The sequence below is a fragment of the Daphnia carinata genome, chromosome 7 (genome assembly GCF_022539665.2).
Source record: "Daphnia carinata strain CSIRO-1 chromosome 7, CSIRO_AGI_Dcar_HiC_V3, whole genome shotgun sequence".
NCBI lineage: Eukaryota > Metazoa > Arthropoda > Branchiopoda > Diplostraca > Daphniidae > Daphnia > Daphnia carinata.
In genome coordinates, this window is record NC_081337.1 from 3,152,030 (window position 1) to 3,166,924 (window position 14,895).

At 39.8% G+C, this 14,895-nt stretch overlaps 4 protein-coding genes across 5 annotated transcripts; 3 read left to right on the forward strand and 1 right to left on the reverse strand.

The window, feature by feature from the left end:
* The first annotated feature begins 966 nt into the window (after window positions 1-966).
* On the forward strand, window positions 967-5,484 carry LOC130695360 (tyrosine-protein phosphatase non-receptor type 14-like). The gene is made up of 15 exons (XM_057518482.2): window positions 967-1,240; window positions 1,313-1,511; window positions 1,575-1,621; window positions 1,688-1,816; window positions 1,890-1,987; window positions 2,046-2,116; window positions 2,179-2,337; window positions 2,413-2,501; window positions 2,561-2,696; window positions 2,754-3,818; window positions 3,928-4,052; window positions 4,114-4,486; window positions 4,560-4,722; window positions 4,786-4,949; window positions 5,016-5,484. Exons 2-15 carry the CDS (start codon window positions 1,338-1,340, stop codon window positions 5,142-5,144), a joined length of 2,922 nt encoding a protein of 973 aa, XP_057374465.1. The 5' UTR covers window positions 967-1,240; window positions 1,313-1,337; the 3' UTR covers window positions 5,145-5,484.
* Window positions 5,485-5,660: 176 nt separating this feature from the next.
* Window positions 5,661-9,321, forward strand: LOC130695463 (ATP-dependent RNA helicase cgh-1-like). The gene is made up of 11 exons (XM_057518597.2): window positions 5,661-5,813; window positions 6,195-6,481; window positions 6,546-6,618; window positions 6,679-6,913; window positions 6,971-7,114; window positions 7,169-7,263; window positions 7,322-7,444; window positions 7,506-7,634; window positions 7,799-7,979; window positions 8,150-8,361; window positions 8,419-9,321. Exons 2-11 carry the CDS (start codon window positions 6,381-6,383, stop codon window positions 8,482-8,484), a joined length of 1,359 nt encoding a protein of 452 aa, XP_057374580.2. The 5' UTR covers window positions 5,661-5,813; window positions 6,195-6,380; the 3' UTR covers window positions 8,485-9,321.
* Window positions 9,322-9,556: 235 nt separating this feature from the next.
* Window positions 9,557-11,308, reverse strand: LOC130695409 (small ribosomal subunit protein uS2m-like). The gene is made up of 5 exons (XM_057518560.1): window positions 11,150-11,308; window positions 10,817-11,083; window positions 10,326-10,378; window positions 9,830-10,266; window positions 9,557-9,766 (listed from the first exon to the last, which is right to left on the reverse strand). The coding sequence occupies exons 1-5, from the start codon at window positions 11,215-11,217 to the stop codon at window positions 9,572-9,574; spliced, it is 1,020 nt and encodes a 339-aa protein (XP_057374543.1). The 5' UTR covers window positions 11,218-11,308; the 3' UTR covers window positions 9,557-9,571.
* Window positions 11,309-11,365: 57 nt separating this feature from the next.
* On the forward strand, window positions 11,366-14,410 carry LOC130695366 (serine/arginine repetitive matrix protein 2-like). Of its 2 annotated transcripts, none has more exons than XM_057518491.2 (5): window positions 11,366-11,503; window positions 11,830-11,892; window positions 11,946-12,102; window positions 12,184-13,699; window positions 13,829-14,410. In XM_057518491.2, the coding sequence occupies exons 2-5, from the start codon at window positions 11,857-11,859 to the stop codon at window positions 14,154-14,156; spliced, it is 2,037 nt and encodes a 678-aa protein (XP_057374474.1). In that variant the 5' UTR covers window positions 11,366-11,503; window positions 11,830-11,856; the 3' UTR covers window positions 14,157-14,410. The 2 variants fall into 2 exon arrangements, with proteins under 2 accessions (XP_057374474.1, XP_057374475.1); XM_057518492.2 differs by having other exon boundaries at window positions 11,830-11,889.
* Window positions 14,411-14,895: the final 485 nt, after the last annotated feature.

Genomic DNA, 14,895 nt, shown 5'->3' on the forward strand with positions numbered 1-14,895 from the left:
GACAACGCTTTCTGTACTCTGTCGAAGGCGGAAAGGGGTCACACACACTACTGCTACATTTAAGAAAATTGCAGCAGATATCAACATCAGAAGTTTTATCTAGTGGAAAATGCAAAACTGACCAGCAATTTGTTTTGTCGGTGGTACTACAGCCAGTGTCATCAAAACATCTTATTATTGCAAGATTGAAACTCACAAGCTATAAAATCACAAAAAAATTAGACTACACTTTTAGTTTGCAAAGAAGGTGAAACATTTTTTTCAAAAATTGTTCGGGGGACAAATTTTTTTTCCTTCAGGCTTTCGATTTCTTTAGCATCAACACTTTCCAGGTTTTGAAGCATTCTGTCTTCCCTCTGCTCTTCCACACTGTTTTTGAATGGGGTTGTTCTATCAGATACTATGCGTTCGATGTTGTACCCGATGATCCCGATCACGGCGGCGAATGGTAACGTTATATAAGGTGCGTTGACCCGCAACATATTCACTATTACAGGCCACATCTTGAATTCTGGAAATGAAAAGTGGAGACTTATTATTCATTTGACAACATAAAAAATCTAGTTAGGTATGCTAATTTGTCACAATTATTATTTATTAAACTAGATGTAATATGAAATTAAATGTTCGGATATCGGATGAATAAGAATCAAAGTAAATTTGTGATGGTACACAAAAACAGGCATGCAATACCGAAATCTTCCTCGGGAATTTTCGAAGTGTTTCAAAAGAAACAAAACAATTCGTCTGCTACAGGATAAAATGGAATACAGGGCTGGGCAGTTTAAATTTTTGATAGTATCTACAAATATTACAAATTTTCCCCGCCTCTGACTTTGGTTGGTGTGTTGATATTAAATAGATATTTTTATAACTCGCGTACATGCAAATTGTGTTTTCCAGTTAATCATTAGCAATTAACATTTAGCAAGTAGCAACGCTGTAGGGAATAAAAGGATTGCATAGGATTACTGTTTATTAATTATTATTGTTGTTAAAAAGTCAAGCGTGAAGGGGTGGAATTTTGTTTTCGGCATGAATTTTGTACCAGCGCATATCACAAAAATAAAATTTTCGTAGCCGGATCAATGACGTTTAGTGTCAGGCTATAGTAGCTTTTATCTCCGTGAGTTAATTACACAGTGAGTTTAGTTTCTCAACATCGTGAGTTCTCATTGTCTCGAAAACAGGAAACTGCACAAAACCTGTGTTGGATGGTGTTCATGGATAGCATACTAAGGTTGTTCGATTAGCTTCAAAAAAAATTTTATTACCGTTTTTCGCTAACTGATTTTCCTTCGTCCATGCATAGTTTGGCAAAGTAATTTAATGCCAGAATGCCTTTCAAACTGAGATTAAAGAAAAGTAAGCAGTACAATGTTGTAACCAAGACTGTTTTCGTGATTTGTGTGGAACTTCTTGATAACAGTATTGTAGAATGCACTCTTTCAGCTGACAGTCTTGGGTATGATTGCCTAGACAATGTTTGCCAACGGCTTGGACTCAATCAGGTATGTCTTTGACACATAAGTCTAGTATGACAGTCAGAAATTAACCTGAATAACCATTTGCAGCCAGAATTTTTTGGGCTACGCTATGTCAGTCAAAAGTCATATCCAAGGTTTGTATTCCAGTGGTTTGTATCTAGAAATATTTGTTTTTAACTAAAACATTATCCGTGATGCAGAGTACGCTGGGTTGAGCTTGACCGTCCTCTTAAAAAACAGCTTGACAAGCATGCCCAAGAAGCATATCTTTACCTGAGAATTATGTACTATGTGAATGATGTCAGTCTTTTGGAAGATGAAATGACTCGGTAAGCTTACACCAAGTACAACCTTTCAAAGTTTGGCAGACTGTCAGACTTATATCTAAATAATTTAACTTAGCTACCACTATTTCCTTCAACTAAAATCTGATGTCATGGAAGGACGGCTAAGGTGTAGTTACAATGAAGCTGTTGTTCTTGCTGGCTATAGACTTCAAGGTATTGAAAGGTACAAATGGTTCCCCCCACCTTGTTCTTTATGACTTCTTTTATCTAGCCGAATTTGGGGACCATGATCCTGAGCGTCATACCCTGCAATATCTGAAGGAGTTTGTTCTTGTTCCTAAAGCAAGCCATTTGTCTTAAAATTAAATATTATGCATTTGCCTAATTACTATTTTATCGTATAGCATCTAGTGACTAACGAAAGCCAGTTAGATGCTGTAACAGAAGCAGTAGCTGCTCAGCACTCTAAGCTTCTTGGGTTTCCCCAACCTGTGGCAGAATGCTGGTATATCGTCGAGGCACAGCATCTTGACGGCTATGGCCAGGAACGCTTTCTTGCAAAGGTTTACCCGCAGTATTCGAACTCACCCAACAGAGACTTGAATGCATGACCGTTAACGATTGATTTGGATTTTCAGGAAGAACCTGCAGGAGAGGCTTTGGTGGCTACATCGCTGCAAGGGATATTGGTAATGCGGAACAATACTGAACGTGTGGTTTTTTACAGGTAGAATCCGACCATAATCTGTAGTCAGCAATAATTTCTTAAATAGACAAATTTTATAGGTGGGACGATATAACAAATTTACTGAACCAAAAGAGAATGTTTGGCATCGAGTGTCAGCGAAGCGAAGAAAATGTCAATTTTTATTTCGACGATCCCGAAGCAGCACGCTATGTCTGGAAATTGGCTGTTTTACAGGTACTTGAAATACTTGTTTTAATGGGAAGCGCTATACTTACTGTTCCACAATTTTAGCATACTTTTTACAAGCAAACACTGTTAACTCTCCAATCTCTGCAATCGCAAGCAACCGAAGATAAGGACATGGATGTCTCATGCGGAATAGCTGGTCTAAATTTAGAACCAAGTAGTGCAACTGTCAACAGCGGCCTGGTTCCATCTGCCTCATTGTTTGAATCTGCAGAGCCACGAAGTTCTAGTGCAATGGCTGAATATCGCATAGATAGCCTAGGCAGTGTTCGTGCCAGCCTTCCGCATTCCGTCTCATCCCCTACGTTAACCATTGTAAATCCTACTCAAGCACAAAATCATCTCCTGGCTGGCAACACGGGCAATGGTGGAGGGTTTGGATCAGGTGCTGGATCACTTGCGGCGTCACAGCAAAACCTTAAGGCTCTACTACCAGCTTACCGTCCTGCCCCTGATTATGAAACAGCGGTACGTGTCAAGTACGGGGACGATATCGCACAACTACTTCTCAATCCGAGTCCTCCTGTCCAGCAACCAGTACAGCAACCGACGTCGGTAGCCGTTCAGCCGACTGCTGCTAACACTAACGCATTTCAAGCACCGCAACAGCAAAATTCTCAGCAACAGATGCAGATGATGAAAATGTACAAACCTCCTCCTCCCTACCCTTACAGCAAAGTTGGCAGCAACAGCAGCCCAGATTTAGCAGTGGCAGCTATAAATGGGCTTGCGTCTGCCACTTCAGGATCCATGAGCCATTTACCAGTTACTCTAGCTCAGGCAGAAAACTCGGGAACGGTGCGAAATGGTGAGCCCATTTATCAAAATATTCCTTTACGCCAGCCAGGAAGCCAACCCAATCTTTCCCCGTCTACTTCTGCCAACACTCAAACTGCTTCGCAACCCAGAAGAAAATGGGGTTTGCCTGTTCGTAGCTCGGCTCGATCGGCTGTCATAAACCGTGTTCAGACAGAATCTCCCTCATCATCTCCAGCGTCCAAACGAAATACCAATGACTCGACGTCCAATTCTGCCTCCAATTTCCATCATTCGGCGTCATCGACCGCCAAGGCTGCAAATACAGATGCAACTCTCGTCAAAGATCACTTGGTACTTTGTTAACTTTTCGAAAATATTTATCTTCAATTGGATTCAACATAACTTAAATCTTTAAAAATCTTTATATATTTAAAATCATCTAATCTAACGTATCGTCTAGCGCCAGGAGATGGAATCCCGCTTGGCCGATGGCCAACTTCTCTTGGAATTTGAATTGATCCCTAGACGGAAAGCTGGTGCAGACTTTAGCATGGCCGCTCACCCGGATAATCTCACCCGCAACCAGTACAAACAGTTTTTCGTAAGTGACTCGTATGTATGGGTAACTAAGTTATCTCTTCCTAAGGTATCAAGATGTTTTGCCGTACGAAGAGAACAGGGTTAAATTGACCCCCAGCCGAGACAACCGAACTGGGTACATTAATGCATCACACATCTCAGCTGCTGTGGGTTCGGCTCAGCGCTTCTATATTGCAGCTCAAGGCCCGCTACCGTCAACAGTGTCTGATTTTTGGCAGATGGTCTGGCAGTGTGACGTCTATGTTATTGTCATGCTAGCTGATACTACTACTAGTAATAATGGCGGCCAACAAACCCCTTCTCTCAACCCCAAATCGGTCAGCGCGTTGAGAAGCCATGTCAGCCATAGTAGTATGAATGGCTACAGCGGGTTTACGTATTGGCCACAACAAGATGCTGCCACCTTAGAATTTGGCGAAGTATATTTTTTACAAAAAATCACAAAAAGGCTTAAATTTTAAAATTTCTATTACTCCTATTTTTGTTTTTAAGTACAAAATAACACGACAAGTTAGCAAACTCTCTGCCGGCCGCCAATCTATCACAAAATTGGATGTAATTCACTTGCCCACGTGCCAGCAGCGCAGTATTTGGCATCTTCAGTATTCTGACTGGGCCGATCATGGATGCCCCAAAGACGTGACCTCCTTTCTTGGTAATTATGATTTCATAGTAGGTTAATAATTTGATTGTGAAACAAACTTGAAATTTGCATTAGGTTTTTTGGAAGAGATGGACATGGTACGCAGACATGCTGTGTCCGATGTACCAGTGGGTAAGAACCGAAACACTCCAGTCTTGGTGCACTGTGGAGCTGGCGTTGGGCGCACAGGTGTCACAATCGCTTGTGACGTTTTACTTACATCACTTGATCATAATGTTGTAAGTACCCTCGTTAAATTATTCCTTACAACAAGTAAAATAAACTCGTCCTTTTCTTAATGATAGGTTGTCGATGTTCCAAAACTAATCACTCATTTGCGGCAGCAAAGGATGCTTATGGTACAAACAGTTGCCCAGTACCGTTCCATATATGCACTTCTACTTGCTTATTTAGGCCGCTCTCGACTTATCTAATCTTGCAATGAAACAACACTACGTATTCGGGCTTTGATTTCAATTGTTAAAAGATGAACAGCCAATCAACTGCTACATGTTCCTCCCTTTTGTGATATTTATTCATTTCATGTGTCACCAGCCATTATTGGCGTGCTTTTTCGTAACACACCACTATCAGTGAAATGTGGGAAAGCTATTATACAATTTCTGAAGAGTGTTCCATAATGTTGCATCTATTCTTAGTGCCTTTGACTAACTCGTGATTTGCAGCAATTTAGATTATAACTCACGCCTAGTCCCTATGACGTGCCTTTTTTTATTAATAGACATAACAAATAAACGGTATTTTTATATTGAAGTATTCTTTAAATTTGTACAAGATTTTATTTTCATAATAAAATTCCCTAGACACTGAAATTTGGCGACGTGGAAGTTATACTTTTACCTAACCCTACTCTCAACGGCATTATTGAGCCTTCAGGGTATTACCAATGTGATGTTACCGCCAACGGCCACCAGAGGAAGAACACTAGAAAGAAACTTTCGACTACTGTTTCCTTGACTCGTTGTACAGCAGTTGAGACCTGCGGATCCCTTTAGACTCTCGAGCAAAATAGATAGACTATTGTTCACGAACATTGACACACTTGTTAATTTTTTCCCGTATTTAGTCAATTTCTTCACAAGGTTAGTATATTTTCACATTTTGTCTTTCGTTACTAGTTAAATTTTGTTTAACGGAGTCTGTTTGCATATTGTCACATCTCCCTCTACCGTTCACATTCACTGGCAGACATTCTTTGGTTGAGCTTTGGATGCGAAGAGCGCCATAGTGAACGCTAGTTTTTTAAGGTAGTCATTGTTTATCCGTTGACATCCTGGCTGTGCATGAACACCCAACAATTATATCAGAACTTTTGGTCGAATTGGTCAGTTGTTGTATCGCTCAAGTTAATTTTTGGCTCTTTGCTGTGCTATTAAGCGATCTGAAGTCTTTGTGTATAAGGACGCCGACCCTTGTTAACTTGCCGCCAATGACAAATTCGATTTTTGGCTTGTTACATTTAGGTTTAGTAAGCGACGTCTGAACGTGCCCAGAAGATAGAAGCCACAGTTTACGCCTCTTTGGTTTCACGTTATTTTCTTTCACGGAAATCGCTCGTGTTCGCTGGAGTAATTAAAGTTCAAGTGATAGTGATCGAAGGAGAAGTTCGGCATCTTGCGCGAATTTTGTTCTTTGTTCAAGAAGATATCATGGCAGAGGCCGTTGCTAGTCAGCCAAGCTTGGCGGCCAACAATCAACATGCTCTTTCGCCGATGAGACCGGCCAATCCTCAGCCATTGCTTGCAAAGCAGTAAGTCCATTTTATAGTTTGTCTTGTATTGAATTTTGAATTGTCATCTCTTGTCTCATTTTAGGGAAAACAACTCTGACAATTTCTGGAAGTCTCAGTTGAAGATTCCCCCCAAGGATAGGAGAAAACAAACTAGTGTAAGTTTTTCAGCCAATCTAGTTAAACCAGGAACTTTATGTTAAATGGTTTTCTTTTAGGATGTCACCAATACCAAGGGAACAAGTTTTGAAGATTTCTGTCTTAAACGTGAGCTGTTGATGGGCATCTTTGAAAAGGGATGGGAAACTCCCTCGCCCATCCAAGAAGTTGGAATTCCTATGGCTTTGACTGGGCGTAACATCCTGGCTCGTGCCAAGAATGGAACTGGAAAAACGGGTGCTTATTGTATACCAGTTTTGGAACAAGTGGTTCCCTCTGAGCAGCACATTCAAGGTAATCTTAGTTAAAATGTCAGGTCTTCTCTGGTTTTAACAGCTATTGTTTCTGCAGCTTTGATTGTTGTGCCAACACGTGAACTGGCTTTGCAAACGAGCCAAATCTGCATTGAACTTGCTAAACATTTGGACATTCGCATTATGGTGACTACTGGAGGTACTGACCTGAAGGATGACATTATGAGGATTTTTGGAAAAGGTATGCATTACTACAATCTTAGAAATAACTTTTGATAACAGTTTGGTTTTCTAGTGCATGTTGTAATTGCTACTCCTGGTCGAGTCTTGGATCTGATGGAAAAGAAAATTGCCGTGATGGACCGCTGCAAGGTCCTTGTTTTGGATGAGGCATGCAGTCTAATTAGGTTATTTGTTGCATACATTATATGTTGCTTGGAATATTTAGGCTGATAAATTGCTTTCGCAAGACTTCATGGGTATGTTAGATCGTATAATTTCGTTCCTCCCAAGCAAGCGGCAGATATTGTTGTATTCGGCGACGTTTCCTGTAACTGTCGAGGAGTTTATGGTAATGGAAACGTGGATTTTTGTATTATCTATGCACAAATTGACAATATTTTAAATGGCAGAGGAAACATATTGATAATCCTTACGAGATTAATTTAATGGAAGAACTAACGCTGAAAGGTGTGACACAATATTACGCGTTCGTCCAAGAACGACAGAAGGTCCACTGCCTCAATACGCTCTTTTCCAAAGTAAGTTTTAATTATCTGTGTTATTTGTTGTCTTGGGCACTGATGAGTTATTGTTGGATTCCCCTTCACCCGTCTGAGTGAGCATCAACATCTGAGTTGCATTTATACGTTTTCTCATTTCGTGTTCCAGCAGTAAAATATTTATACAATGTTTTGTATTACAGCTGCAGATCAATCAAAGTATTATCTTCTGCAACTCTACTCAACGTGTGGAATTATTGGCGAAAAAAATCACTGAACTGGGATATTCGTGCTATTATATACATGCTCGTATGCAACAGGCTCACCGAAATCGAGTCTTCCATGATTTCCGTAATGGGCTCTGCCGCAACCTCGTATGCTCTGGTAAGAACAGTTTTGAATTTTTTTATGCGTGTCCTATTTTTTATGATGTAATTTCGTTGGATTCCCCTTCTTTCTCTTGAAAGAAAATCAACGGCTGATTTGTTAAAAATCTTTACGGCACTATTCGGTAATGGGCTGCTTTAAATTCTGTATATTTCTTTCCATTTCAGACCTGTTCACTCGCGGTATCGACATTCAGGCTGTGAACGTGGTCATCAATTTTGATTTCCCCAAGATGGCCGAGACGTACCTGCATCGAATTGGTCGCTCTGGTCGATTTGGACATTTGGGTATTGCCATTAATCTGATTACCTACGAGGATCGATTTGCCCTGCATCGCATTGAGAGTGAATTAAGCACCGAGATCAAGCCCATTCCCAAGGTAAGAACGTATTTTCTCAAGTTCTTTATACAGTTCTGACCGTTATGATTTTTTTAGGTAATTGACAAGTCTCTTTACGTGGCTGAGTTCCAAGAAGATTCTGATGAACAATCGGGAAAATAAAATAGGAAGAACGTCTTCGAAAAACGCGCGTTAGGGTTATAAGAGCATCAAAAAGAAAAAAAAAAGTTGAGGAAGTGAATCTTGTAAGTGAAATTAACTGAAGGGTCGTTCACTGGGACCAATGCATTTGAGATCAGAAAAGAAAGGCACTCGTTAGCAATTGCGTGTAGTTGCATGAGAAAAAAAAACATTGTACAAGAATTAGAATACTTTCCACGTGCGCCATCGAAGACTGTTGTAAATATGTAAATTACCGCGGTGGTGAAGAAACCGATTTTTTCAGTTTAGGAGGAAAATTTGTTTTTGTTTTTTGGGTAAAATGTTTTGCGTGAATGGAATGAGTGATTGTTGAGGCTAATTACGTTAGGGCGGTTGGTTTCGATAAAGTTTGAATTCCTAAAGGAATCTAGGTATGATGGATTTGAGAGCGTCAGTTTGGTATACTTTGCACTGCTTTTGGAATGGAAGGATCTCGCTCCCAAAAGCAGTCCATTGATGATGTTACAATGGCACTCCAAGTGGAATGTACCAGCGATGTAGGTGACCGCCCTCTACATTTTATATATATCTAGCCGACCTACTACCTGAATGTGATTTGTATATTTGTTATGTGTTGTACCAAAATTCCCGTCGAACTGTGTTTGGTTGGGACTTTTTGTACTCCCCTGAAAACCGAATGTGACTTTACGCCCGCCGTTAGGCAGCAGCTTTATATCCCGAACGCGACAGTTTGTTGATTGAACACAACCGAACGTGACCTGATGTAACGAGCGAGATCTCAAGTGTTGTCATGCACTTCTTCCCTCCTGTATACCCCTCAGAAGTCGACTTTCAAAATCCTTAGTTTCACCTTCCAGAAGAAACAAAAAAAAAACTTTTTTTTTTCAATCTTACATCGTTATATTAATTAACCTTTAATAAACGATTTTTAAGATTGATATTTATTTCGTTATTTATTACGAAAAATGTTATTTTAACTAAAATGTGAATCTAAATGTTACATCTGCATTAACTAGGTAAGTTATAAAATTGTTTGGAAACAAATTATTTGCAAAAAAATTTATTTAAGTCGACCAGAATACTTTATCTAGCATGATACTTGTTTTTTCGATTTTCCTAACAATATTGCATCGCGAAACAAATTGCAATATAATTGAACTGCTGCTGGAGAATCGTCATTACCAGGTACCGGATAGGTAATTAAATTCGGGTTACTATTGGAATCCACAATACCTATAGTTGGTATACACATTTTGGCTGCATCTTTCACTGCAGTATGTTCCTTTAAAGAAATATTATCATGAAGCAGCTCTATAATGCTTCATTATAGTATAAATCCAATTACCTGCATCTGGGGGTTTAATGTAGAAAGCAAGATGACAAGATCAGGTAAACGTGTAACACCATTATAAACTTTTTCAGAATTTGTGAAGATATGAAAGTCCCATTCTCTTGCATGGGCATATTCTCCTGCTTGCTTAGCTGCATTTTCTACTGTTAAAGTATGTTGGGGGAAGTGAGAGACAAACAGAATTATTCCTCCTCTATAGGCAATATGAGCTGTAAAGTTGAGTGCATCTTGCAACAATTCTGCAGTCTTATCCAAATCAAAAATTAGATAACCAAGACGTGATCCAAAAATGTAAGGTTTCATGTTGGGATCCAGTGTGCCTTCCTTGTGTCCATAGTGAACTTTTGCATCAAACAAATCCTTCACCCTAAAAAGGTTCCTGACACCAAAGTAATCAGGAAATCTAAGTGGATCAGATATTTCCTTAATTTCTAAAAAGAAAGAATAAGCAATTAATGTTATTCACTTAGCTTCGGTACATTCAACATACCATTCTGCTGTATATCAGCTAATTGATCGGCTTTCAAAGATGTTGCATTCTGGCAAAGGGAGGCATCACTGTTGATCGAACACGTTTGGGTAACAAAGCGAGCAGTATTCCACTTCAAACCTGAAAAAGAAAACTATTATTCCACTGTATTTCTTCACATATTAATGTCTGCAGTACGATTCGCGATTGTTCTAATCATGGTGCACACGAACTTCAGTCCCTTTAGACAAATCAGAAGTCAATGTGGGGAAAAACTGGTCTGCAATTTAGCAGACAGAAGTTTTTTATCTGCTTTACGATAGACGGAACTCGATTGTTGTTTTGATCGTTAGGTTAGGCGATTGTAAATTATGTTTAGAGTACCAATTTAAAATGGTTTCATGTATCTTTACAATACTATGAAATAATTAGATAGAGTATTTTTTTAAAGAAAAAATTATGTATTGAACAGAATGAGTCATTTTTATGTTTTAAAAAATCTAAAGCACTATTTTGTCCAGCTGACTTTAGGAATATCGAAATGCTCCGTCAAGCTATCAAGATGTCTGTTGAACTCTTCTACACGTTGTTTGTGTGTTTTTGAGGCTTTTTCCAGAATTCGTTTCTTCTGTTGTTCCTCCTTCATCTGCTCGAATTTCAATTGTGCTTTGGTTTTAACAACAGGCTGTTTGTACGACACTAGTGTTTCATTTGGATCCTTGGGTTTAGAAGATTCTCCCTCATTTTTTATCTTTTCTTTATTTTTCTTCTTCAGTTTCCTAGGTGAATGCCAATCAACTTGAGGTAAAAAAAAATTATGCTTTGGGGTATTAACAGAAATTTACTTTTGGATATCTTTGTTAGCTGTTCCTTTTAGTTTAAGCGGAGCTTTAACAGCAGCCTCATATTCCATTGTTGTTTGTTGGAGAAGGAAAATGTACGTGAGTATGCAAAAACTGAACTAAGCAACCTAGGTATCGACAATTTTTGTCAATAATGAAGCTAGCTGAGCTTTATTTTTAATTCTATAGGTGGCGAAAACTTGCAATATTGTTCTGTTAACCACCCATAGATGGCTTTCAAAAACGTTTTAAAGCTCAGCGTCACAGAAAAGTAAAGCGGAATCATGCAATTGTTTTGAAATAATTTAACAGTGTATTTTAACTCAGCTTTTAAAGAAATTTTTTAAATTTTCCAAGGTTTGTATTCCTGTTATGAATATGTTGGTTTAAGTGTACATGTGAATTGATGGTGAAGGCAGAAGGAATAGTATTGGGTTGACAGTGGGAAAGACGTCCATCTTCCAACGGACGATTTATATTAACAGTTTTTTATAGTCCAATCTGTGTTCAAAATCATTTGTTTCAATGATCAAAAATCAGACTATTTCAAATGATTTTCAAAGCAACTGCTATGAAAGCCATTCTATTCATCCATGTGTTACTGCCAATTATCGAGAGAAATATTCTCTAAACCAGGCATTAACTAAGTAATTAATTACAATAATTTCTTCTTTGAAATCTAGCTCTCCCCTGTTTAAGTTACTCCAATTATGGGATCTCCCAGACGGGCTCAACGGGACCAGGTAGTTGAATAATTTATTTGAAGCTTTTGTCTTGACATTTTTGAGATCGTATACAGGATAATAGGGTAGATATTAAAGATCGCTTGCAAGCGTTGGCAAAAGCATCAACCAGGACAAAAAAAAGTACCACCTCAACCAGTGAAAGAACTGCTCCAAAATCACAAAACAATAGCCAGTCCGGAAGAGACCATGGAAAAAATAATAAAAGTGCAAGTAAATAAAAATAAAATAATAGAAAAATTTTATATTCTAGTTTTTTTTTTTTTAACCTATACCTTTACTATTTACCACCAGATCGCAAAGATTCAATGGAGCGTGTGATGGAACGTGCAAGAACGGAAGGCGGAAATCGTTGGACAAAAAAGTTATTGGATGAAGAAGCCAAAGATCCTGATCGTTGGGGCCATAGTGGTTTCAAAGAAATGTATAAAAACGAACTGGGCATAAGTAGAAATCGGAGGTCACGCTCGCGTCAAAAAGCAGTCCTTCGTCGTTCGAAATCCCGTGACCGTGTGCATAAAAGTGAATCTGGCCGAAGAACAAGTGATCGCGAGAGAAGTGATGGTGGAGGACATCGTAAAACTGCGCGCCCTCAAGTTAAACGCAGTTTTTCGAGTTCAGACCGTAGCCCAAACTCAGATGTCAAGAGAAGGTCTGATTCGAGCAAACGTCCTATCAACGGAGCTTTACACGAGAGAAAATCGGTTGCGGAAAAAAGTGTCAAAACGAATGCCAATCGAGTCAGTAAACTTGAAATAAACAAGAAACCTATAGACCGTAGGCGCGAACCAGAGCCCCGAAGAGACAGGTTTGTTAAAAAAGGCAGTCCCTTGCGATCCCGCAGCCGAAGTCCTGCACGTTATTCAGAGAAGGCCACTATCACACCGAAAAGGCATACTGTTAATGCTGGCTCAAAAGCCAAAATCAGTACGCGACGTGGTCCCGTATCTCCTCCGGAGCGTGGTCGTTCCCATTCGGGTTCTCCTGGCCGATCATCAGCATCCCCTATAAGACGGCGGCAAATGCGCTTGAGTGATGATGGTAGTAGCTGCAGCAGCTCTTCTTTATCTCATTCATCTTTTTCACGATCGTCATCGTCTTCATCAAGCACCAGTGGATCATCAACTAGTTCCAGTTCAAAGGAAACCAGCTACAGGAAAGGAAGTGCTTTGAAGCCTAGATCTCCACCTGGTCCACCTCGCCTGAAAGCTAAAGAACAATTTAAACCAGGTGAAGAAAGGCAAGCGACCAAGCAGTCTTTTGTTTCGAAGAGTGCAAAACGTCCGATCGCGGGTAGCAGTATAGTTGCATCGCCGTTGAAAAAGCGTCGCACAGCTCGACGAGACACAGACTCGAGCTCGAACGAATCCAGCTCTGGCACAGATGACGAGGATGTGGAAGACGGCGAAGAGGAGGAAGAAGGTGAAGATGTGACAGAAGGTCCTAACACTGCCACAGAACCTCAATCGTCAAATGTTTCATCTCGTCTTTCACTGTCGGAAAGGTTTGGGAAACTTGCCCAGTTAAGTTCGCAAAGAAGGAATTTGGAATTAGTGCAATTGCGAATAGTTGCCCCTGTCGGAGGAGCTGCCACGACGGAGAAGAATGTCAGCATCGATGAAAGTAGTGCTGCCCCTGTTATATCGAACGCCAAAGCTGCTAGAGAGCATTCAGTTGAGCCCTTGCCGCAAGCGCATGTTAGTCATCACGCCCACCATCATCATCAAATAAAAAATATCCCACCACCAGAAGAACCGATTCGCAAGGATGAACGGGCAAGAGAAGACCGGTGGAGGGATTGGCATGAAAGGTTGTATTGATTAGAATTCCACTTAATTTTTTTAAAATCCTGTTGTTATCTTTTAAAATTATTTATATTTGTTCTTCGTATAATATTTTTGTTTCATCACTTTATTTATTTGTTATTTATATTTTTTAGATATGATCAATATCGCCACGTCCAACCTCCTCGTCAACTACCAAGGGACTGGGACGACATCCGTGTACGTCATAAATATTATACAGACCGAGGTTATTTCGGACATGATATGACTCTAGAAGAGTTGTCACGATGGGAGGCTTGGTGGCACCGTTATCAACTATGGCGGCGTGGCTACGAGCATGCTTGGGTGAAAACCCACGGGCCACACGTCCCTATTGAATATCCTGACTGGACCAATTACAGATCTACGAATAGCCGAAGAGAAGTTGCCCAACCTGTTTCAACGAGTTCTTCCATTCGCAGTCGGCTAGGATGGAGACGATAGCACTTCGAAAAGTGGGAGAAAATTCCGGAACGACCTGACTGCGGAATTTTTTTAAATCTTGATATCAACTTCCCACCTGTATTTTAATGGACTACGCAGTGAGTCTAAGTATGGTACCTTTTGTGCTATAAATGACTCCGTGTTATCATCTCACCGTCCGTGAAACTTATATTAAATAGACAAACTACGAATGGAAAATGCTCCCTCATCATGTATCATTCAGAGTGTAATAGACCAGTTTTAGCGTTTTTAAATTCCTCTAGTTCTGAATCCTCAAAAATTCCTCTGGTTTCTATTACGGAAAACTAAATTCCAGTCTAACTGCACTTTAATAAGAAATTTGCACCATTACTTCGGATCAACACTATTCGTCACAGAGGTACGCGTCTTCTTTTTTACTTTACGCCGGGAGAACGCAACAAAGCTGCAATTCCAAAGAGCTTTTAAAAATTATCTGAAAAATAAACTAATTCTCAAGGATTTGATGGTTCAGTGGTCTAGAATGGGCTTGGTATGCAGAAGGTATAAGATTCGAAGACGAAAGTGTTAAACTGTTAAATAATTCTGGCTTTTCAATAACTGAGACGACGGCGGATTGCTTCACACTTTTGTTATTTTTAACTGTCTCCATTACGGACGACGCAGCAATGAACCCTAACTTTCGGTTTGCCAAGTCTTCGTGGCAAAAGCGTTTTACTTGACAACGTTGTCTCAGGTAACTTAACCATCTGACGCATAT